At 46.0% G+C, this 23,437-nt stretch overlaps 1 protein-coding gene across 1 annotated transcript in view; it reads left to right on the top strand.

The window, feature by feature from the left end:
• Nucleotides 1-22,820, top strand: part of BACH2 (BTB domain and CNC homolog 2) — a 354,231-nt gene extending 331,411 nt beyond the window's left edge. The window contains exons 5-7 of the mRNA XM_043591946.1: nt 1,510-3,099; nt 13,804-14,010; nt 18,574-22,820. Coding sequence (XP_043447881.1) covers nt 1,510-3,099; nt 13,804-14,010; nt 18,574-19,056 — 2,280 coding nt within the window. The 3' untranslated portion in view covers nt 19,057-22,820. The remainder of the gene's footprint in view (nt 1-1,509; nt 3,100-13,803; nt 14,011-18,573) is intronic.
• Nucleotides 22,821-23,437: the final 617 nt, after the last annotated feature.

Here is a 23,437-nt window from a genome sequence, read left to right as displayed (position 1 = left end):
ATAAATATTAAAAAAAAATTTTAATAAAAAAATTAAATCCCATTCAGTTATATATCTAAGAAATTTCCCTTACTGGAAAGAATGCAGCATATAAAAATCAGTGCTGCCCTGGACAACCCAGGACATCTCCTCACTCTGGCAATGGGGCTGAGAGGCTCATATCACTTGTTCTAAGACATTGGAGATTGCTCCCAGAGAAGCTGATGTCCAAGTTGAATATTGAACAAGGGACTGAGTCCTCACCAGAGTTTTGGCTCTGTGTGTTGCAGTGAGTTCAGTACACGTGGAAGTCAGCTACAGAAGTTGCCAATTCAACTTGCTCTGCACTTATTCCCTTAGCAGAAATCTTTCAATCACTGTTACTACGGCTTCCAGCAAGGACCCCATGATTACTGTGTCCATTTGACTTGTACACATGATCCGTAGACCTGCCTCTCCTTGCTATGGGGTCAGCAGCACTTGCAGGAACCTAGAAGATGCATGTAGGTTTCGCATGTAGGGTGAGAAAGCCTTCCCTGAACACCAGAGTTTGACCCACTTCCATCTGAAAAAACAGGTTGCCTTAGGCCGTGCGTTTCTAATTGTTGAAGTCAATCTCTGTGATGGGTGTGTGTGCATACACAAAACTGTGCGTAAATAGCACATTTTCAATCTATAAAGTGTAAAGAAATGAGGAGCACCTGACAGTAGGCTGAGCCTCTGAAGATTTGTCGGGAAAGAAGACAGCTGCATGGCAAAGCGGCTGCTTATGATTAGAAAAGGAATAGCCCGTGTCCTGGGCCACTCAGCAAACTTCAACCATATAAATGACAGCTGATTTGTTTAGCTCTGTAACCCCCATTCTTTATGGGCCAGGAGTTGAGTTCTTGTTGAGAACACCACTTCAGATTGTCATTATCTCTGGTATCATTGCAAGATCAGGTATGACATGATGACTGAAAAGTCCCAGTCAGAAACCGTGATGAATGAGAAAGACAGAAATTGCTTTAATGCCACTTTGTAACTTTTTAAGTGAGGGAACACTGTTCTTCACCCCCTGTAGACTTTCGGTTTTTAACAGGCCATATTGCCAGTTTTGCAGTTGACAAGGAAAGTCTGTTGCTGTCTTTGGCTCAAGTGATCAGCAAGTGTCACAGCACTCCTTATGTAGAATGGCTCTCCACAGCACTGACAGGGAGGGAAATTAATAGGCTTCCCATTGTTACCGTGCATTTTTGCCAGGATATTTCATTAGCGTAAACACTGAACCCCTTGTCATCTTGTTTAGCCACTTGACCCTGGTGATTTTCAATTCTGTGTGCCAGGTGATGAAGTGGAGCCCAGGCGTGCACGAGACAGGCACTAATTATTGGAAGCAGAATCATTGCTGACCCAGTACGAGATTAACTGCTCCTTTGCAGTCTTTATTCTGGGACATTAGCACTGTCTGGTTATCTTGCTTCAGTTGAGGGATTCGGGACAATAGCGGTGCTGATGGTAACGTCGGCAATTTCCCTGTTTGTTTTGCAGGTCACGGCCAGGGGCTTCGGGCCGCTGTTACAGTTTGCCTACACCGCCAAGCTATTACTCAGCAGAGAAAACATCCGCGAGGTCATCCGCTGCGCCGAGTTCCTGCGCATGCATAACCTGGAGGACTCCTGCTTCAGCTTCCTGCAGACCCAGCTCCTGAACAGCGAGGATGGCCTGTTCGTGTGCCGAAAGGACGCTGCGTGCCCCCGCGCGCACGAGGACCGTGAGAACTCCGCGGGGGAGGAGGAGGAGGAAGAGGAGGAGACGATGGACTCGGACACGGCCAAGGTGGCTTGCCCCAGGGACCAGATGCTTCCAGACCCCATCAGCTTTGAGGCCGCTGCCATCCCAGTAGCAGAGAAGGAAGAAGCTTTGCTGCCCGAGTCCGATGTGCCGCCCGACAGCAAGGAGAGCTCCGAGAAGGACGCGTTAAGGCAGTACCCCAGATACAAGAAATACCAGCTTGCATGTACCAAGAATGTCTATAATGCATCATCACACAGTACCTCAGGTTTTGCAAGCACATTCAGTGAAGATAACTCTGGCAACAGCCTCAAGCCGGGGCTTGCCATGGGGCAGATTAAAAGTGAGCCGCCCAGTGAAGAGAACGAGGAAGAGAGCATCGCGCTCTGCCTGTCCGGAGATGAGCCTGACATCAAGGACAGAGCGGGGGACGTCGAAATGGACCGGAAACAGCCCAGCCCTGCCCCCGCCCCCGCCCCCCCTGCCGGGGCCACCTGCCTGGAGAGATCCGGGAGTGTGTCCTCCCCCTCCTGCTTAAGGTCTCTGTTCATAACAAAAAGTGTGGAGTTGTCTGGCCTGCCCGGTACCTCTCAGCAGCACTTTGCCAGGAGTTCAGCGTGCCCTTTTGACAAGGGGATCACTCAGGGTGACCTTAAAACTGACTACACCCCTTTCCCGGGGAGTTACGGACAGCCCCACCTGGGCCAGAAGGACGTGTCCAACTTCACCATGGGGTCGCCCCTCAAGGGGCCTGGGTTGGAGGCTCTCTGTAAACAGGAAGGAGAGCTGGACCGGAGAAGTGTGATCTTCTCCTCGAGCGCTTGTGACCAAGTGAGCACTGCGGTGCATTCATATTCTGGGGTAAGCAGTTTGGACAAAGACCTCTCTGAGCCGGTGCCAAAGGGTCTGTGGGTGGGGGCTGGCCAGTCCCTCCCCAGCTCACAGGCCTACTCCCACGGTGGGCTGATGGCTGACCATTTGCCAGGAAGGATACGGCCCAACACTAGCTGCCCGGTGCCAATCAAAGTCTGCCCTCGCTCGCCCCCCTTGGAGACCAGGACCAGGACCTCCAGCTCGTGCTCTTCCTATTCCTACGCAGAGGACGGGAGTGGGGGCTCACCCTGCAGCCTCCCTCTCTGTGAGTTCTCCTCCTCGCCCTGTTCCCAGGGAGCCAGATTCCTTGCCACAGAACATCAGGAACCAGGCCTGATGGGAGATGGAATGTACAACCAAGTCCGACCCCAAATTAAATGTGAGCAGTCTTATGGAACCAACTCCAGCGACGAATCCGGATCGTTCTCGGAAGCAGACAGTGAGTCGTGTCCTGTGCAGGACAGGGGCCAGGAGGTAGGGAACCCGCATAAATTCAAGCATGTGGTCCACTCTTGCGGTCCTTTACCTGGACTCTACCTGCTGCCCCACCACTCCCAGATTAAAGGTCCCAGTAAAGGGACTGCCTCCCCCATCCACAGAGGCAGGATGCTTCAGAGTCATTCCAAATTAACCACTTTTGTCCTAGAAGGCACTTGAAATTTGATGTAGATCTCAGTACTCAACAAACAGAGGCAAGCTGCTCAGGAAAAAAAAAAAAAAAATGTTAAGTGTAATGCATGAAAGCTTGAGATATTCAGATCTCCCCCTTCCACCTCCCTTTCTCCTTCTCCATCTTCTTTGAAAGGATACCCTAGTCCTCAGCCTCATCTTCGTCCTGCACCCCATCAGTGTGAAAGAAAATATAGAATCGCTTTCAAAACTGACTGATTGACACTAGACAGACCCTCAGTAACAGGTGCTCTCCCGGCACCCTTTAAGTTTTCCTTGTCAACAGGAGACCCTGGGACCATCCCTTGTCCACTGGTGAGCAGCGGACAGCTCACCATCCATCCTGGTCCCAGGGTCCCCGCAGAAGCACCCTAGTCAGTCACACATAACTGAGTAACATACCCTTTCCCGAACTCCCCACAAATGATGAGAAGTCATATTGAGGAGTAGTGGAGTTGAGGACCCGTCTCTGCCCACCCGGAAAGCAGAGTGCTTCATAGATAAAAATTCCCAAGGCTCCATCCGTCTTACCAATGCTGGAGGATGGAGCAGGAACAACACCAGCCACATCGTAGGCAAGACTCACGTGGCTAAGGAGAGAAAAGAATAGACACCCCGTACGTTCCCCTTTCCCGCCGTAACCTGAGAGGCCCCTGCAAAGGTCTGAGGGAGCCCGTGTCATGATCTAGCAATGTCTGACTGATTGACAAGGAACCAACCTGAGACTGCCACCCGGGTCTCAGACCTGCCTCGGGAGCAGCAGCGTGAGCAAACCCAGTGAGAAGTCCCGCTTCAGAGCTGCTTATCTGAAAGCCACAGGAGGAAATGAAGCATGGTCCTCATTAGGCCAGTGCCCTCGGTTCGCGTCTGCACTCCCTGGATAGGAGCCCCTAGTAGAGCAGGGATGTTAACCCAACCAGACAGCAGAAATGCCACACGGGGTGAGGGGCCTTTTCACAGAGCCACGTGCGGCTTATTCAGCCTCTGCGAGATTGGCAAGGAGCACATGAGGTTTTAGTTAGGGCATGTTTTGAAAATAGATCCCAAAGCTCCCTGTGCCAACTGCAGAGATGCCCTGTGGTCACTTCCTCGTCCTGCTAGCTAGCCTGGTCCCTGCTCTTCTGTTACTGCCTGGGAAAAATGGAGAAAGACAGAAACATACTGAAAGGATTTAATTTTGCTAAAAATTAGAAAAGAAATGTAGATGGGAACTCTTCCTGTCTGAATGCACCTATCCCCTCAGGTTTGGGGTGGAGGATTGTGCCCCTGACCTGAGAGGACTGAGTTCCTGTGAAAACAGGGAAACCTTATGCTCTCTCTTCCCTCACTCATTTCTTTCTCTGATCATAACCGAGGTGAGGTTTTCTTTTTTTCCCCTGACATTGTTCATAAATACCCCTGCTGCAGAAGCCTGGTCACTGGGTCCAGTTCATCAGCAGAATGATTTATCTTGCCAAGGATTGGTGTCTCGAGAAAAGGACAAATGTCTTTGTCTTTGACTCTCCCTCAAGGGGAGCCCCACCGTGAAGCTAAAAGGGTTATGTTGTCCTGACATTTGCATATGTTCTAGGAACTGTCAGTTTCTGATAATCTCCTTTTGTCTCTCTCATGTCCCAAAAGAGAGTTTAAAGTCACTTCTTCAAATCAAATGCCACCAACAAGAGCACATGTATTTTTCCTGTGTGTTTGGGCCACATCACTTGTCTGCCTTTAGAACTTCTCAGCTCTAAATGAATCAATCAAAAGGATGATTCATTCAACCTATAAAAATATCATGAACAGGATTAGTGTCCCCTTGAAAAATACCACCGCTAGGGGCGCTTGGGTGGCTCAGTTGGTTAAGTGTCTGATTCTTGATCTCAGCTCAGGTCATGATCTCATGGTTCACGAGATCAAGCCCTGCCTGGATCTGTGCCCTGACAGTGTGGAGCCTGCTTGGGATTCTCTCTCTCCCCATCTGTCTCTCTGCCTCACCCCCGTTCATGCTCTATCCTCTCTCTCAAAATAAATAAACTTTATTTTAAAAAAAGAAAAATACCACCGCCTTAAAAATATTTTTATTTTTACTTGTCCAAAAAATAATAATAGATTATTTGCATTTCTCAACACTGAAAGAAAAAACCTTTACCAAAACTGCCATTTCAGGAATCACATCTAGTCCCTCTCAGAAGGGCATTTTAGACAGGGTTGTTAGAGTACAGCTAAAGTTTTTCCCAATTTGACATTTTGGTTTTCCTAGAATAGAGATTAGGTCTCAGGGACTCAGCAGGACTGCGTCTCTTTGAGTTAATAACTAGCTTCCAGGAGTTACTTTGACCCCAGTGGAAGTGTGTTCCTCAGTAATAACATTGAAGGTAAATCTGTCATACGCAATATGGATTGTAACTGGTTTTCCTGAACTGAACTGATCCAGAAGAGGCCAACATCTATTGGTCTGATTTTGCCCTGATCTGCTCTGGTGAGATGTCCAGGTGACTTCTCTTCTAGTTGAGCCCCAAGGAGACACCTCACTCAGAAACCAAACAAAGAGTTCTCACCTCCGGCCAGCCACCTGTCCAGTGCTTCAATCTGACGGGCCAGGCTCCTTCCCAGCCTCTCTTCCTTCACCTCTGCAAGGAGCCAAAAATGATAGATCAGAAGAAAAGTATTACCACTCCTTATAACCTGTAAGGTGTTCTAGTTATGCCGTCTCATCGACACGGACTTCTCTCATCCTTTCTGTCTCCAGCTTTGAAGAAAGCTCAAATTAGCACAACATTGTCCTTTCTCAACCACCATCTTTTAAAATTACTTTCTTTTTTGAAAAAATCAAACACAGCATGCCCAGGCCCTAACATACCAAATTTAACAGGCTTTCTCTGTGCCTATAACAGGATACAAACACATATTCCTGTCTCTAGGGGTTTTATTTTAATGGCATTTACTGTATAATTACTCAGCAACTTGCTTTTCTCACAGAGCTATCTACTATGTATGTGCCTCTATGTCAATCACATAGGGTTAAAACATACTTCTTTAATATCCATGGGCCCCATAAATCACAATTTATTCAGCTGTCAGCTACCAACAGACAGTCCAGTGCATCAGTTGTTTCCATTTTTTTCCCTTCTTATAAACATTGCTGCAATAAAAATTTTTGTGAACATATTTAGTAGTGGTGCTTTTATTTTTGTCGGTTAGAATCCCATAAGTGGTTAAAGGTTGTGCTTTATTTGTGCAATACTACCTAACTACTTCCCCAGAAGGTTGTAGCAATTCACATATCTTTCAGCAATTTATGAATATCCTTTTCCCCCTGTTCTTGCCAGTACTGGCTGTTACCAGTCCTTTTAATTTTTGCCGATCTGATTGGCAAAAAATGATCGCTAATGAGGTTGACCTCTTCTCTTCTGGGTATGTGCCATTTATATTTCCCTTCCTGTGACTTGCCGGTTCACACATTTGCCCATTTTTCTCTCGTGGTGTTCGTCGTTAAACCAATTTATAGGATCCCTAATCCCTAATACAGGAATATTAACCTTTTATTAGACATGCTTCCCATATTTTCTCCTACTCTTTCTTTCTATTTTTATGGCAATTCTTTTTGCGTATAGAAAATTTTGAGTTTTCACGTAATCAAGTTCTCAATCTCTTTCTTTATGACTTTTGGGTGTGCTATATTAAAAAGTCAGTTTGGGAATTTTTTTTCTTATTTCCTATGATGAAAAAATGAACAGGTCATATTTAAAAATGTAACCAAACAATATGTATAACAAGCTCCTAGTTTGCTTCATGAATCTACATAGTATTAAAAAGGCAGTATAGGGGCACCTGGGTGGTTCAGTCGGTTAAGCATCTGACTCTTGATTTCTGCCCAGGTCAAGATTTCCTGGTGGTGAGATGGAGTCCCGCAGGGAGCCTGCTTCGGATTCTGTCTCACCCCCTCCCTTTCCCCCTTCTATGCTTATGCTCTTGCTCTCTCTCAAAACAAAAAGGCAGTGTAGAGAACAAGAAAAACTAGGAGGCAAAGTTGGGGAGGAGTATAAGGAACGTTTTATTTCTATGTATTTCTATAATGTTTAAATTGTATTTATGTATATCTCACACCAGGCCATTATTTTAATTGAGCTACAAGTCACACACCATCAAATCTACCCTGTTAAAATGAACAATTCAGGGATTTTTAATGATTCACGAAGGCTTGTGACCATCATCGCTGTAATTCCAGGACATTTTCATCACCCCAAAAAGAAACACTATACCCATTAGCAGACACTCGTCATTGTCCTCCCTTTAACCCCAGGCAACCACTAATCTGCCTTCTATCTCTGTAGATTTGCCTCTTCTGAATATAACAATGGGATCTTACACTATGTGGCCTTTTGTGTCTGACTTCTTTCACTGAACATAACGTTTTCGAGGTTCATTCTTGCCATTGATGTACCAATAGGTACATCATGTATCAGGGCTTTGTTCGTTTTTTATTGCTGAATAATAATCTACTCTGTGGATATACCACACTTTGTTGATCTATTGATCAACGTTGGACATTTGGGATTGTTTCCACTTTTCGGCCATTATCAATAATGCTACTGTGAGCATTGGTGTACAAGTTTTTTGCAGACGTATATTTTCACTTCTCTTCATTATGTACCTAGCAGTAGAATTGCTAAATCATACAATAACTACATGTTTAACCTTCTGAGGAACTACCAGACTGTCTTTCAACGTAAATGCACTATTTTACATTTCCGCCAACAGTGTATGAAGGCTCCTATTTCTCCACACTTTCAGCAGCACTTGGTTATTGTCCATCTTCTTTATTATAGCCCTTCTAGTGGATGTGAAATGGTATCTTGTTTTGGTTCACAGGTTCATTTTTAAAATTTGAAAATTATGGAAAAGCCACAAGCATTTTCCAGGTAGTAGCCTTCTTCGTGAGCTGGGTTTATACCACACACATGTCTAATTACTTGTAAGTTTTGGTAAGGAAGCACTGGAAAGGCAATTTAGTTGCGTAGCCAAAAGTTTTTATTGGTTGGACTTGCTTTATCAACATGTTTCATTTCAAGAGGGATAAAAGCGTGTGAGAGTTGAATGTGTGTACATTTGTTTTCATGCAGTTTGCGGGGCAGGGAAAAATCGTGTGTGACACGTAGTAGAATGGAAGACCTGTATCTGACACTGACATTTCTACCCACATGCCAACTTCCAGACGTATGTTGTATGTAAAATTTTTACAGTCATTCTTGTGGTTCATTGATTCAGGCATCTTTTTTTAAATGCCTGTGATTGGTCTGCTTAATTAAAAGAAACCTTGCTAGGCAGCATAGAAGTCAGCTGTATCTCTAATTAAAACGATGTTTTTGTGTTGTCTAGAAAGGCGTTCCTAGCATCTGGAATTGCACAGCATACTCTATGTCTGGAAGAAGAAACCATGTGACAAAGGAAGATAGGGCTAGTAAACAGAATTAATAATACCTCATATTTGTCAGGCGACTCAGACTTTTCAAAGCACTTTCTCCATGTATTATCCAATTTGATTCTTCATAGCAATCCTGTAAGCTAAGTAGGGCATGTATTATCTTCCTGTCACTCACAGCTCCTCAAAGAACTTTAGGACAGAGAGAATGAAAGGCTCGCCTGAGGTCACACAGCTAATTAATTGCAGTACAACTAAATCCCAGGTGTCCTGCGTTTCTTCTGGAAACTGGACCATGAGAATAGAGGGTGGAAGGACAATTGTTCAGGAAACATTTCTTAGCCGAGAGGGGAGACTGTCACTGGCGTCTGCCTAGCATGGATCTGGTTGTCCCCCTGCCAACAGCACTGAATCATCCATCAGCCCAATGGGCATCTTGCCTCCTCCCCTGACGGTGTACAGAGATCTGAGGGTCTTGTAAGAGCGTAGGTGTTAAAGGCTTTGAGCCTCGGGGTACTGTTAGTATTATCCGACTCCTGCAGCTTGTATTTCCAACATCTGGTAGTAAAACCAAGAAAGGAGATAGGAAAAAAGATTCACAAACCAGCTGTGGCTGGGATCTCTAGAGGAAATGCTTGTTTTCAGCTTTTCCCACAACCTTCGCGTCTCTGTCCTGCCTCTCCAGTAGTTCCCATGAGCACCCAGCAGCTCCAGGACAGGGAAATGTGCTGAGAGGCATGGTGAGAGGAGGTGGTTGTGGTCTGCCTGCAACCCTGTAATAAAGATGCAGGGAAAACAGAGATCACAGGGCAGTCCCCGGGAGCAAGACAGTCACTGTTTGCAGGTGGGATTTCTTTTCTCCTCTTTTGTCCCATATTTGAATTTTCTGCAAGAAGTTATATTTCTTATGTAATTTTTAATGGTATTTTTGTTTAAATGGGAGCAAGGGGATGGTGGTTTGGGCCACAGAATGGGGTGGTTGTCGGTACAAAGAAAAGAGAAGCAGTTGATTTCTGTTGGGCGAGAGGAGGCGCTGGGACCGCAGGGCCCTAGCTCCCCTGCTCAGGCCCTGGAGGAGGAGGATTTAGGTTTTATTTACCATCTAGATGTCATAGCTTTTTCCCACATTTGCCGGCCCCTGGGGCCAGAGGTCCCTCAGCACACTGCAGCACGCCATTTCACTGACATCTCAAGAACTGGAGCCCCCAGAAGGTCTGACTGCACTCTGGTCACTGCTTAGCAGTCCAGTGCAGGGGTTGGGCTGGGAATTCCTCCGTCCTGTCCCTCTGCTTGTGCTCCAGAGGGCAGAGAGGACTGAGTAGCAAATCAGCAGAAGCAGACTGATGCAAGCCGTAGCACGGGCCCGTGCTGCCCTGTTGGGCCCTTGGTTCGCTGACTCAGTGACCGCCCCTGACTTTCAGAGTCTCTCCTGAGAACCACAGTGCGGGTAGGAGGTGGAGATGGGCAGCACCTATGAGAAATCAGTACCCAGAGTCCCATGGGCCCCTCCCCTTCTGTGCAGCCTGCTTAGCCTCAGATGTCTGATATGCTTAGCCTCCTGTGTGTGCAATAGGCTGAAAATAAGTGCAGGCCAGCGAGCATTCAGACAAGTGGCAGTGGGAGCTGGCAGGACATTTCCTCTTGTTAGGGTGGGTGTTATGCACTGTTTCAGAGGGTCCAGTGAATGACAGTGAAACTGTTGCTGAGAAGTAAAATAAAATCCTGGAAGAATAAGTGTGTGGAGGGACAGTAAATAAGATGTTAAGCCCTATCGGGCCTATTTGGGTCATAAGAATTTGCCAGAGAAAGGGAGAAGGGCCTCCGCCCTCTCGAAGTGTCTGAACCTTCGAAGCCCATGTGGTACTAGCTGACTTTTGAGCCCTACTCAGGGAGTGTTTGGTGCGTGCACGCTTGAGAGTGGAATATATTCTCCCAACTCCATAAGGGGATGTGGCTGCTCTTTATCCCCAGGGAAGATGCCCGTTGGCTTGGAACTTACTTCCTACTCCGAAAGTAACAAATATCAGTGGCAAAGTTACCACTGCGCCTTCCCAAAATGCTTGGGGACCTCCCTCTTGGGAGACAGCGCAAGATCTCCCTTGCTTGAGGGGTAACAGAGCCTTTTAAAAAGAAACAAGAGTGGCCGGGTTTGGGTTTTGGCTTTTTGTTTGTTTGTTTTTTGTTTTTCCACGTGGAAGAAGGTCTATCGCTATTTTCTTTTCCTTTGACCTGTTTAAAAAGCAGCCGGAGTTGCAACAGCTCCGCTGAAACTATAGGACCTTTTGCTTCAAGGACTTTGAAACGAGCATTGTTGATTTTCCCTTTTCCTGTCAACCTCTGTCCCGTTTCCCTGGTGTTTTACATTTGTTGTCTGGATGATTTTAAATACAGTAGCTCTTAGTCTAGAAGGCCTTTGACGTTCCCTGTGGCCTGAGCTGTAGGTACGTATTCTTTCTGGAAATAAGTAAGTAAACAGGATTTAGAGCAGAAGCAGACCGGCTTTGGTGTCAGCAGAGGGGGGACTCCATGAGGCCCCGAAGCACGGCAGCCTCGTGCAAACAAGGCTTCTGCCTGGTGTGGAAACATCCGTGTCCCCACCAGGCAGACCCCAGTGTGAGTCAGGCACTGTCCAGGATTGGAGTGTCTGTTTGTTATCCAAAGGATATAAAAGGAAATCAAACATTCTTCGTATCATGATAAGCCCTGTGCAAACACAACCCATGGACAAAGCCCTTTCCCTGGCTGCCTGCCTTTCCGCAGTCAGAGCAGGGCTGGGCTGAAAGTGGTGTAATGTGAGCTGTTGCGATTTTGCTTTCTTGGGCCCAAATTTTACAGGTGTCATGGGACACAGAGTTCACCATGCGAAAGTTGAATCAGGACCCCATCGGGAGCCCTCAGCAAATGCCACGTCCGGCAGGCTCAGGGTTCTGAAGCAGCCTGACAAAGCAGTTGTATCCAGCCACAGAAAAGTCATGTAGTGTGACCGCCTTTGTGCATGGGGATTAACTAGCCATAAATGCCAGCATCTAGACTCATCTTCCGGCATCTGATGCAATCAAAGAAAAGGCCTGAGCTCAGAATCAAGGATCTCCGTGTCACTTCCCTGAACAACACAGATATAACACTGCAGCTCCTGAATATTAACGAGGGGTTGGTTTCTTCAACCTAAACTACTTTGATCAATTAAACCCTGACCCTCCTGTTTTTCTGGTGACTCAAGTTCACTCGAGACTGTTCCACCTTCTAGAGCTGTGCCGTCCAGCACAGTAGCCACACGCCACACGTGGCTATCGAGCCCTAGAGATGTGCCGAGTTCTGAATTGTGTTAAGTGCAAAATATGCCTCCAGTTTTGAAAATTTAGTGCCAAAAAAGTGAAATATCTCAATTATATTTATATTAATTACATGTTGAATATATTTTGGGCCTATTGGGCTTAATTCAACATACTATTAAAATTAATTTCTGATGTTTCTTTTTACTTCCTTTAATGTGGCTACTGGAAATGGAAAAATCACATCTCTTGTTTGCACTGGACAGCGCAGGGCTGGCCCTTTGTAGAAAGTTTAGGTTTATAGCGCCATCTGCTGGTCCACCTAAAGCAGACGCTAACGTGAACAAGAATTAAGTGAATCTGAGCCGGAGGAGATACTTGGTCTCTTGGTCAAGCAACATGCAACCTTCCTTTTCTGAAACAGGACCGGAAATGAACCCTAACATCCCTGCACCATCAGTAAGAATCTTGGAAAGGGTAGTGATAAGCTGCTGGAAGATTCAAGCCTGTGCATTTAACAGAATATAAGGAGGACACAGATCCATTCCTCCAGAGACTCATGTCCTCTCCTTGTATAATGCTTATTTGCCTTTGTTTGTCAAGAGTTTAGAAGTTGGAATCTTGCTACCGACAGTATCTGCATCAGTTATCTGCGTAACAAACCACCCCCAGACTCCTTGGCTTAAATCATTTAGCTTCTCTCACTGTTTTCGTGGGTCAGGAACTCAGGAGTGGCCCATCTGAGCACTTCTAATTTGGGATACCTCATGAGGCTGAAGTCTGTGGCCGGGGCTTCCATATCTGAAGGTTCCTGTGGGCCTAGAGAAATCACATCCTGGGTGGTTCACCCACGTGACCGACAAGGCAATGCTGGTTGTTGGCTGGAGACCTCCATTCTTCTCCACATGGGCCTGGGCCCTCCACAGGGTGGCTTGAGAGTCTTTTAGGCATGGCAGCTGGTTTCCTCCGGAGAAAGCAGTCTAAAAAGCCTAGGAGGAAGCCGCAGCTCCTTTTATGACCTAGCCTCAAGCCACACACTGTTACTCCGGCTGCATTGTGGTGATCAAGAGGCAGGAACACGCATCCCACCTCTTGATAGAGGAAGGTCAACATGCTGTGAAAGAGAATGTGAGATGGAATGACCATTAAATTTTTGGAAAATGGCCAAAGGGCCCAAATTGGTATAGCCTTGGGCAGCTCAAAAGCATGCCCCACTTTAAAATGAGGAAATTGAGACTCAGAGAAGTAAGGTAACTAGCCTGAGGTCTCATGGCTGGTAGAAAGACTAAAGCCCAGGTTTGAACTCTAGTCCACCAGGGTGGAGCCCATCTGAGTTCCCTCGCTGTACCTCTTTATGCTGTTATAACCGAAAAACCACACTGGTTGTTTCATCTTCCCAGCATCTTTGACGTGTGTGATGCTGTCCTCGTTCAAATGTTTTAGATAATTCCTTCAATGATATCTGTCTGTAAATTGTTATTTTACTGAGCTGAGGCTCAATGGAAGTAGGTTTCAACTAACTGTAGAGTCTTTCATAAAATTGCTGTAGCAGTGAAAAAGTACACATTTTCCAGTATCTTTCGTGCTGTTTGTTTCAAGAACCTCAGGAACAATAACCACATTATAATTTGTGTGTTCACGTGCTGCTTGACTCTAAATATTACATCTTACTTATATTTGAAACAAGAAAGAATTAATCACTGCTTACTTTGAGTAGTTTCCATACTATTTGGTCCTCTTAAAAAGGAGGTTTGACCATTTTTTTGATGTTCCGCCAGCTGGAATTCAAACTAAAATACAGTTACCATAATCATATTCTGCTGTTCTCGGTTTCAGGTCAAACTTCCCTTTCCTGTAGATCAAATCACAGATCTTCCAAGGAATGATTTCCAGATGATGATTAAGATGCACAAGCTAACCTCAGAACAGTTAGAGTTCATTCACGACGTCCGACGGCGCAGCAAGAACCGCATCGCGGCCCAGCGCTGCCGCAAGAGGAAACTGGACTGTATTCAGAATTTAGAATGTGAAATCCGCAAATTGGTGAGTTGACCCGTTCGCTGCTATCAGCAACCCGGAGTGACCAGGACTGATGCAGAATTGCAGAAGTGAAGGCTGGAGAACTGGAGAGAAGGATCACAATTTGGGGAAGTTTGGGTTTATTTTTAAGCAAGTTTCTCAACAAAAAAGAATAGCTTTCTATCTGCAGTTGTGTGTGTCTGTGCAGAGCTATAATCATGTTTCAGTACTTTATGTCCTTCAGTAATACACATAGAGGTAGTCCTTTCTTTTTTTCCATTCAGCATGGACTGGTCACTAACATTTATTGCATGCATGTGTGGGCCAGGTATTATTCTCAACTATTTTTGTCAATGATCATATTTAATCTTCACATCAACCCAATGACTTAGGTGCTATTTTATGTCCAGTTACAGAGGAGGAGAGGGGCGCAGAGAAGTGTGCTCACTCTCCACTATGTGGCAGAACTTGAACACAAACCCAGTTGTCTGATTCCAAATCTAGACACCACTGCTTTCTCCTGCCTCGCACAGAAGAGTGTAGAATCCAGACAGGACACCACATGATCTCCTGAAGCCCCTCGCAGTCCCAGGATCCTTGATTTTGTGATTCTGCCTCCAAGTGGCTGGCACCTCTTCCCTGTGCCTGAGACTATTTTATCTCAGGGAACAAGCTCCCATCTCCCAGGCTCCCCTCACTGGGAGCTCTGTGCCCCCTTCTCCTTTGTAAGCAAGCTTAAGCTTCAGGAGGTAACTCCAGGTGGCCTCTGGCTCCTTACTGTAGCTTTGAAGGCAACCAGTGCAACCTCATTTAGCTGGACCTTTCAGCTGGCCAAATACTGGAAACATCTTAGGTACTGTGCCTGTGTCAAGCTAAGGAAGAGAGAGACCACATGATGTGGTTATGATCTAAGTGTGGATCCTCAGACTATATACACAGTAATCCTCTGTCTCATGGTAAGCCACTGTCCCAATGAGAACCTCAGAACAAGATAAGACATTTGAAACGCATAAATAAATATTGACCTGTTATCAAGGACTTGAGGGTATTTTTTCTCTCTTTTTTAAATTAACGCCCAGGGTGCCTGGGTGGCTTAGTCAGTTAAGCATCCGACTGTTGGTTTTGGCTGAGGTCATTATCTCACAGTTCATGAATTCAAGCCCCTCGTCAGGCTCCATGCTGACCATGTGGAACCTACGTGGGATTCTCTCTCTGTCTCTCTGCCCCTCCCCCACTATTGTGCACATTCTCTTTCTCTCAAATAAAATTTTTTTAATGTTTTATTTATTTTTGAGAGAGAGACAGAGCAGAGTGGGGGAGGGGCGGGGATAGAGGGAGACACAGAATCTGAAGCAGGCTCCAGGTTCTGAGCTGTCAGACAAGAGCCTGACGTGGGGCTCGAATTTGCAAACCATGAGATCATGACCTGAGCCGAAGTCAGACACTTAACCGACTGAGCCAGCCAGGTGCCCCTCAAATAAATAAATAAACTTTAAAAATAAAATAAAATAAAATAAAAAATAAATTAACTCCCACCAAGCAGGGGAAATTTACTCATGTGCAGTGGTTAAGTCACCTACAAAATAAAGCTCAAGCTTCTTAGCAAGACATTGGTGCTTTCCAAGGTTCAGTCTGTAGCTATCTCCAGCATCACCTTCCACTCCTATTCTTGAACTTGACCCCTAATAAAATCAAGCTGTTCGCACTTCCTGCCATCTATGTTCGTACTTCGTGTTTGTGCCTCTGCTGTCTCCCCTCTACCTTGGACATTTCTCGACCATTTTCTTCTGTAATTTCATCCTTCATCCTTTGAGACTCACATTACTGCCACGTGTCTAGGAAACCCCTTCCCTGAGTCCCAGCTGAGGCTGGGCACTCACCCCTGGAGCCCTGATCTGACCTCTGGCTTCATGCTTATCACTGCAGTCTTGCGTCGTCTGTGTGTGTCTGTCTCCCCAGCCCCCCACCCTAGGTGGTAGGTTCCTCACAACAAGGACAGTGACTGGATCACCTCTCAGTCTCCAGTGCAGGCCTGGTGAAGCCTTCAGGAAATGTCTATTGCCCTGAAATTTCTTTGAAATTGTGACCAGATTGTGGAATTATGAATTCCTTCTTTCTTTCAAACTTTTCTTGAATGTTGCTTTAACAACAACAAAAATTTGTATTTAAGCCACATAAGGGGGCAAGACATTGTTGGTGGTGAATATGGGTCTTCTGAAAGCCTACTGGGCTTAGGGAGGGACCCAGGCAAGGCTGAGCCTGCTCAGTACAACTTATCAGGACATTGGGCATATGTCCATGATCATTCAACCCTGTGTCTCATCACCCATGTTTGAGAAACACGTGATTTTTGTAATTAGAGTTCTGTCCTTCCATGTACTTGTGTAATACCGAACAAACAATAAAGTCTAAGCCACACACCAGGCAGATACCTAAAGCCCTTTGCTTAATACTGTTCAGTTGAAAAATGGAGAGGGCACCTCCTACTTCTCCTCCCACTTTTTTGGCAACTTCTTAAATGATATGCTACATTTTGCTGCCGCATGAGAGTTTCTTGTGCTCATCACTGTATATCTGTGACTTAGAGCTTCACGCTTGTAACCAGGGCCTTGATTTATACTGCCTTTCCTGCGAAGAGCCAAAACACGGTCACAGCAGCATTTCATTTTCTTCCCCTTAAAAGTGGCCCAGAACATTTTGCAGATTAGTAGGGAGTTGGTGGCTTGGCCAATATGATGTGGCAGGATCGAGACTGAGACACTCCTCCTGGGGCTGGGTGGTGTTGCCTCCCACTTTGCAGACCTCCAGGTCTTCCTGGCTGTCCGGGTTGCACAGCCACAAATGTAAGATATTTTCCACGAAGAGACTTCCTGGATGTTCTGTTTCCTATCCGGCACCCTCTAACTGCGGGGTCGTGCCTGCTCACCTAGTCTGGGCGGCAGGTACGGCACTGGCAGGCAGGGGCAGGCCAGTCTGCCCTGCCAGTCTCCCGCACACACACACCCACTCCCCACCGCCATGCTGCCTCCGGCACGCCACTCAGCTTTTGCAAACTTGCATAATGTATTTCTCTCAACTTGCACTGGTACATCTGTTTATTTTTCATTTTTAAAACATGTTTTCTTGATAAATTTATAAATATTTTAGCAGGTGCCCTTTCCCCGTGTAAATCTCTGTCTCCTATACACATGCCCACGCTGCCTGCCAGATTGCATTCATGCTACAGCACGTACAGCTCCCATGTTGGAGCCCCCGTGTTGTATGTTTGCTTCCCTCCCCTGCTTTCTCTCTCTCTCTCTCATTCCCCCCCCCTCCCCCGCCTTCCATTTTCTCTCCCATCTGGTGGTGATGTCCAGTTTCCTCATCTCTTTCACTGTGTGTGCCTCCTGGAACCTTTGCATCTTCTCTCCTCACGCAGATAGTTCGGGTGAAACTTTAACCAGTCTCCCCTCTGGTGGCGAAATTCATCTCTCTGATGGGATGATGAATTTTAGTAACACAAGAGCTTGTGTGGGATTTTCTTTGAGGACAGCATCTCAGAACCATGGGCTAGTCTGCTAGGGCTCAGTCACCACGCCTCTGTCTGCCCTTCCCATGTCACAGTCCCCACCTGTACTAAAGAGGATCTGTTGTGTTCAGTCTGTATGCTGCAAAGGCCAGAAGGCCCGTTGTTTGATGGAACTGTATGAAATTGCCAATGGTTGATTTTCGTTGTTGATTTTCGTTGATTTTTCATCAGTTTTTTTTTTTATGAGACTTTCCTTTTTAGAGAAGTTTTTGGTTCACAGCACAATTGAATGCTCCTGCCCCCTGCCCCTATACACTCATCACCACCAGCCCCCCTTATCAACATCTCCCACCAGAGTAGTGCATTTGTTACAATTGAGGAACCTATTTTGACACATCATAATCACCCAAGTCCATAATTTACATCAGGACTCATTCTTGGTGTTGTATATTCTATAGATTGGGACAAATGTATCCACCATGACTATATCATTGAGTAAATTCACTGCCCTAAAAATCCTCTGTGCTTCACCTGTTCATCCTTCTCCCTCCCCCAGCCCCTGGCAACCACTGGCCTTTTTACCATCTCCATAGCTTTGCCTTCTTCCAAAATGTCATAAAGTTGGAATTGGCCCATTTCTGACCTTCAGAAATGGCAAACCTAACACATTTGGGGGAGATTTTTTTTAACTCCAAAGTTTGGGGCTGAGGGTTTTCCAAATGATTCTCTAAAAACCCCCAAATCCAGGAAACCAGAACTTTGACTCCCTGTAGTTTTCTGGTTGGTGGTGATTTTGCTGGCCACTTGGACAGACCCCAGAGAGGGATGAAGAGCTGCCACAGGGAAGGTGTGAGGCTTTCCAGCACATCTGGACATCTGGATAGGCTGCTCCGATAGGACACTTGAGCCCGGGCTCCTTAAATATACATTTTGTAGGTGCCTAGGTCCTGGCCTAGCCATTCACGAGTTACACTGCAATGCCAAATGCAAAAATAGAAGTTGGAAAACCCCCCAGAAACCGGGCTTCTGTCCTCCCGTTCAGGCTTGATCAGGCCCCCTCTCTTCTCTCTGCTGTCCAGGTGTGTGAGAAAGAGAAGCTGTTGTCAGAGAGGAACCAGCTGAAAGCCTGCATGGGGGAGCTGCTGGACAACTTCTCCTGCCTTTCCCAGGAAGTGTGCCGCGACATCCAGAGCCCCGAACAGATCCAGGCCCTGCACCGGTACTGCCCCGTCCTCAGACCCGTGGGCCTCCCCGCAGCCTCCAGTATTAACCCTGCGCCCTTGAGCGTGGAGCAGAACCTGGCCGCCTCCCAGTGCGCGGTGGGGGAAAGCGCCCCCTGCTGCCTGGAGCCGGGAGCGGCTCCCCCCGGGCCCCCCTGGGTGCCCGGCAACACCTCGGAAAACTGTACTTCCGGGAGGAGGCCGGAAGGCGCTGACCCCGGAACCTTCTCGGAGAGAGGGCCTCCTCTTGAATCCAGGAGCCAGACGGTGACCGTGGATTTCTGCCAGGAAATGACTGATAAGTGTACGACCGACGAACAGCCCAGGAAAGATTACACCTAGTGACGCGGCCTGCCTCCCAGTTCTCACGCCTCTCCCACCCAGGTGTTCTCCGGTCAGCCTGTGGTGCTGCTCATCTGTTGTCTGGAAGAACCGAGAAGGAATTTGGTGCACACTACAGCGTTCTTAGCAGCAATACTGTTTCTGAGTATTCCCTCCTCTCTTCAAGCGGGAGTGATATACAGTTCCCTTCACAATGGTGCTACCCCTTGCTCAGGCGAGGAAAGACGGGCGGTGCTGACGCTGCCTGTCTGTGGGTTAATTTCAGTCTCAACAGGGATAGACTAGAACACCTCTAGGACCCAACCACGGATTTTTTTTCTCAGTGGCCCATGTCACAAACCCTATCTCAGGAATTTCTTCTGAATGTTCAATTTTTTTCATTGAAGACAGCTTCTATACACATCAAAGTTTTATAGCTAGACTGTACATATTATATATAATATATATATATATAAGATATATATATATCCATATGCAAAAGTCCTGCATGCCTCAATTTTCTCATCCTAAAACTGGAAAACTTCATTTCTCATTTATAAACAGGTTCCAACATTCCTCTTCTTTTGTCTCCGATGCTAGAACTAGTTTGGTAACTGTTAACATGGTCATTTTTCTTGCTTCACAGTTCAATTTCAATTTGTACTTATTTATGGAACAGAATTCAATGTTGGAAACTTCTTTTGAGGTTTTATTTCAGACCCTTTTTTTGTTTGTTTGGTTTGCTTTGGGCACCGTCAGATGGTGTCATCTGAGTGTTGTGGGTTGTTTTTTTGTTTTTGTTTTTCTTGCAGATACTGTACAGTCATGGTCAACTTTGCCACTTGCACTGAGTTTTGGGTCAAACCTATTTTCTTAAATGAAGTTGTTAACTTCGGTATAACTCGAGTATACTGTATATTCTTTGCTTTTAGTTTAAAAGTAAGACATTTTAGCTAATTAAAAAGCACTCAGGTGATAATTATGTAGGAAAAATAATCTTGCCAAATAATGAATTCATCCTAGGATGTGTAGACAATAATCTGCTTGAATATTTTTATATTTCACCTCCTCCCCACCTTTCCCAGAAGCAAAGTTTAAATGCAGAGAGTTCAGAGTTGATGCTGGATGTTCAGACTCCTAAGTGGGGAGAGAGTTTGGACGTCCACTCAAAAGTGCATCCAAACAGCAGGAACCCATGATTTTGTACCAGAACTCAGCAGGCATTGGCTCCTAAAAATCAAGTTAGAACTATTTTCTCACCCAGGGGGCAAGTCCCATTCATTTCAACCCATCCTCAGGCCCCTGCCTGCCCGTGAAAGTGCAGTGCAGGAGGAATTTCTTGGAAGGATTTGTCTGATCAGCCACCCCACTCCCTTGCCCAGGCCCCAGCTCCCAGGACATCTCACCTGAGTGGGTTTGAATCACAGTGCCAGGCGTCCTGGGTTAATGCAGTTCACCCAGAGTAGGAGAGAGCAGGGCACATGTAAGCCTGGGGTCTGTCCCTAATACAGGCAAAAGCATTTCTTTCTCCTTCCCTTCTCCAAATGCTTTGAGTTGAATTCTGAGGTTTTTCTGCTCGTCTCTTGTCCAAAGGCAGATTTCATTCTGAGGCTTTGGATACAGTATGGCCAAGGAGCCCTCCCTATCCCCTTCCCCCACCACACACACACCTACCCTCACCTGATGATAATTTTCTTCTCTTGCTGCAAAACTGGTTGGCTTGCAACCCACAGAGAGCAGCTTCCCTTGGCTCTGGGGGCGTGCTGGCCCCTGGCCACGTTTACAGGAAGATGTGCCCAAGACCCTGCCGCCAGCCTAAGAGGAGGAGGAATCCGCTCCCTCCCTCCGGTCGGCCCTCCAGCCTGGCTGCAGGTAGAGTCCTGAAAGGTTTGATGTGGGGATGGGGTGGTGGGCAGTGGGGACTAGATGGTTGACTTTGTTTCTTTATTTGTGCCATTGTTTGGACAATATTAAAGCTGCATGTAAAAGGGGAAATTAGTATATGACGTAGGCGAAAAGTGAAATCATAGTAACATATGTTTTAGTATTATTAACTCTTTTCTGTACAAATATTAGCGCTAAATGTTTAAATATGTATGAATGCCAGAAATTTGTTGGTTCATGCGGTAGGATAAAAAAAAAAAGGCTTTTCTTTTAAAATAGTTCCGCTTTTAAAACCTGCCTCTGGGTTTTTGTTTTTTCTCATGTGCGTGTGTATGTGTGTGTGCTAGTCTGAGTCAGATTTTGGTAAAGCTCAGCGTTGGAGCTGCCATTTTTATTATGGTTGTTGGAATTTCTTGGCCTAGTGGAACGGTTCTGTGCTTCACCGTGGGGTTTGCCTTTGTGGAAAACTGGTGACAGCTGGAATTTAAATTCAATGTGAATCATGTGATACATCACAGGTGATATACATCCACAGGTGTTAATGGTGGAGGAGTCAGCCAACAGTATTGTTTAACTCTCGTGTTGCCTTTTTTAAGTGACCTCCTCTTCTTTTGAAAAAAGAATGTTTTCTGCTAGTATCATAACCAGGTCCAAACAAGCTCGCTGGCATGACTTACCCTGGCGACAACTCATGTGCAACTGGTAGTCTTGACCACATTCCATCAGTCTCCCCGCTGTCTGTTGTTTGGTCCGCACACACACACCTGTGCCACGGCCATTTCCAGGTGGGGAGGGGTCTCCTTATTTCCCTCCACCCTAACTCAGCCCACATCCTCCTTCCACCCACCCCCGCCTCGCTTTTCTCCCCCTTCCCCAGTCAAACCCCTACAATGGGACTGGTTAAAAACACTGCTTGGAAAACTGTCTTTCCATTTCTTAGAGATTTTTAACAGGTTGTTATGATTTTGTTCACTATGTACCATAAACAGTGACTGGCTTTGTGCAATTGTCTATGTGACTCGTCTTGTCTTTTACTACCCTGAACCATGTGTTCATCCAAATTGTTTCTGGGTTGATTCAAAGGGAGGACTAGTTGGGAACCAGAATCCAAATTGCCTCAAGTGGAGTTTTAAGAACCAACCTGTCTCCTTTCCCTGGGATCCCTTAGTGAGGCCCATGTCTTTTATGAAAAAGAAAAGCAAGTTAATAGCAAAGAACAGTGTTTGCACAGCATGGTGGCATTTAATTGTGCTTTTAAGGGTCCTTCCTTACAAAAATAAAGGACCCTGCTGCCATGGCCTGCTTAGGAGGATCCCTGCCACAGCCGAGTTGGGTCTCCAAAAACGTAGGCGTGAGCCGTTGGGCAGGAACAGTGGAGGTGGCCCTGTGGCTGGTTAACATCCGCCTGGATCTAGTCCTCCCCTTGGATCCACCTTTGTTCTACTTGTGTGTCCAGACAACCTCACTTCATTCAGGTTGGTCAGGCTTTGGGCAGGTGAGTGCTTTGCTGTATGTGTTTGTTTCTCTGCGTTATCTGGGGGTGCCTTGAATAAAATCAAACTTCATTACATACTGATTCTGGAACAAAACAGTTGCGAAAACAAAACAAAAGAGCTGTCAAACTTACTAGGCCATCCTGCTATTTCTATTCCGGGTTCCCTACCAATGACTCAGGCGTCAGAGGTGATGCTGCAGTATAAAACATTATTTTGTATATTGTACAAGTAATTTATTAACTGTCTTTCTAAAAGTATGCTGCTTTTAAGATGCACTATGACTTTGGATTTAATCCTTGTATTGCTTTCCTGAGGAAGTAAAAAAAAAAAAGGTTAGTGATTAGAATGCCAGCTGCCACTTCTCCTTAAAAAGGAGGCCAGGGACCAGCTCTAGGACTTGCATGACAGAACCGCCAGACATCGAGTGGGCACAATGTGAAGTTCAAAGCTATTATCAAGAGGTCTAGGAGCGCCTGGCTGGCTCAGTCAGTAAAGCATGCGACTCTTGATCTCGGGGTTGTAAGTTTAAGCCCCATGTTGGGTGTAGAGATTACTTAAAAATAAATTCTTCTGAGAAAAAAAAGATCTATACCTACACTTTCTCTTTTAATATTTTATGATTGCCATTAAAGAAGAAACAAAGGTGTATAAAGTATACACCTTTTAAGAAACTGCAAAGTCCCGTCCCTATGGGCCGCTCCACACCCTGTGGTAGCAGAACCCTCTCAGAGCGAGTAAGGCCTGCGAAGCGCTTTCAGACCCCACTTAGCTGGACCTCTACATTACACCCCATTTAAACTAGCAGCTGCTTAATAAATGACTTCAATCTGCTCCCCTACCGCTTACAGTCTTGAAGGAGTCGCAGACCTGGAAGGGAGCAAGAATCAAGTTTTGTCCTCAAATTACTGTAAATAGACTGAGGGACAGAATTTTTTTTTTTTTTTTTTTTTTTTTTTAAGGAATAAAGCTGTTCACTCTATCATGAGTTAGTATCTCTTCCCAAAATTGAGGATCTTGTTGTA

This window comes from Prionailurus bengalensis, chromosome B2 (assembly GCF_016509475.1).
Source record: "Prionailurus bengalensis isolate Pbe53 chromosome B2, Fcat_Pben_1.1_paternal_pri, whole genome shotgun sequence".
Classification (NCBI taxonomy): Eukaryota; Metazoa; Chordata; class Mammalia; order Carnivora; family Felidae; genus Prionailurus; species Prionailurus bengalensis.
Note: the sequence above shows the minus strand (reverse complement) of the source record. Positions and strands in the feature narration are given on the sequence as shown.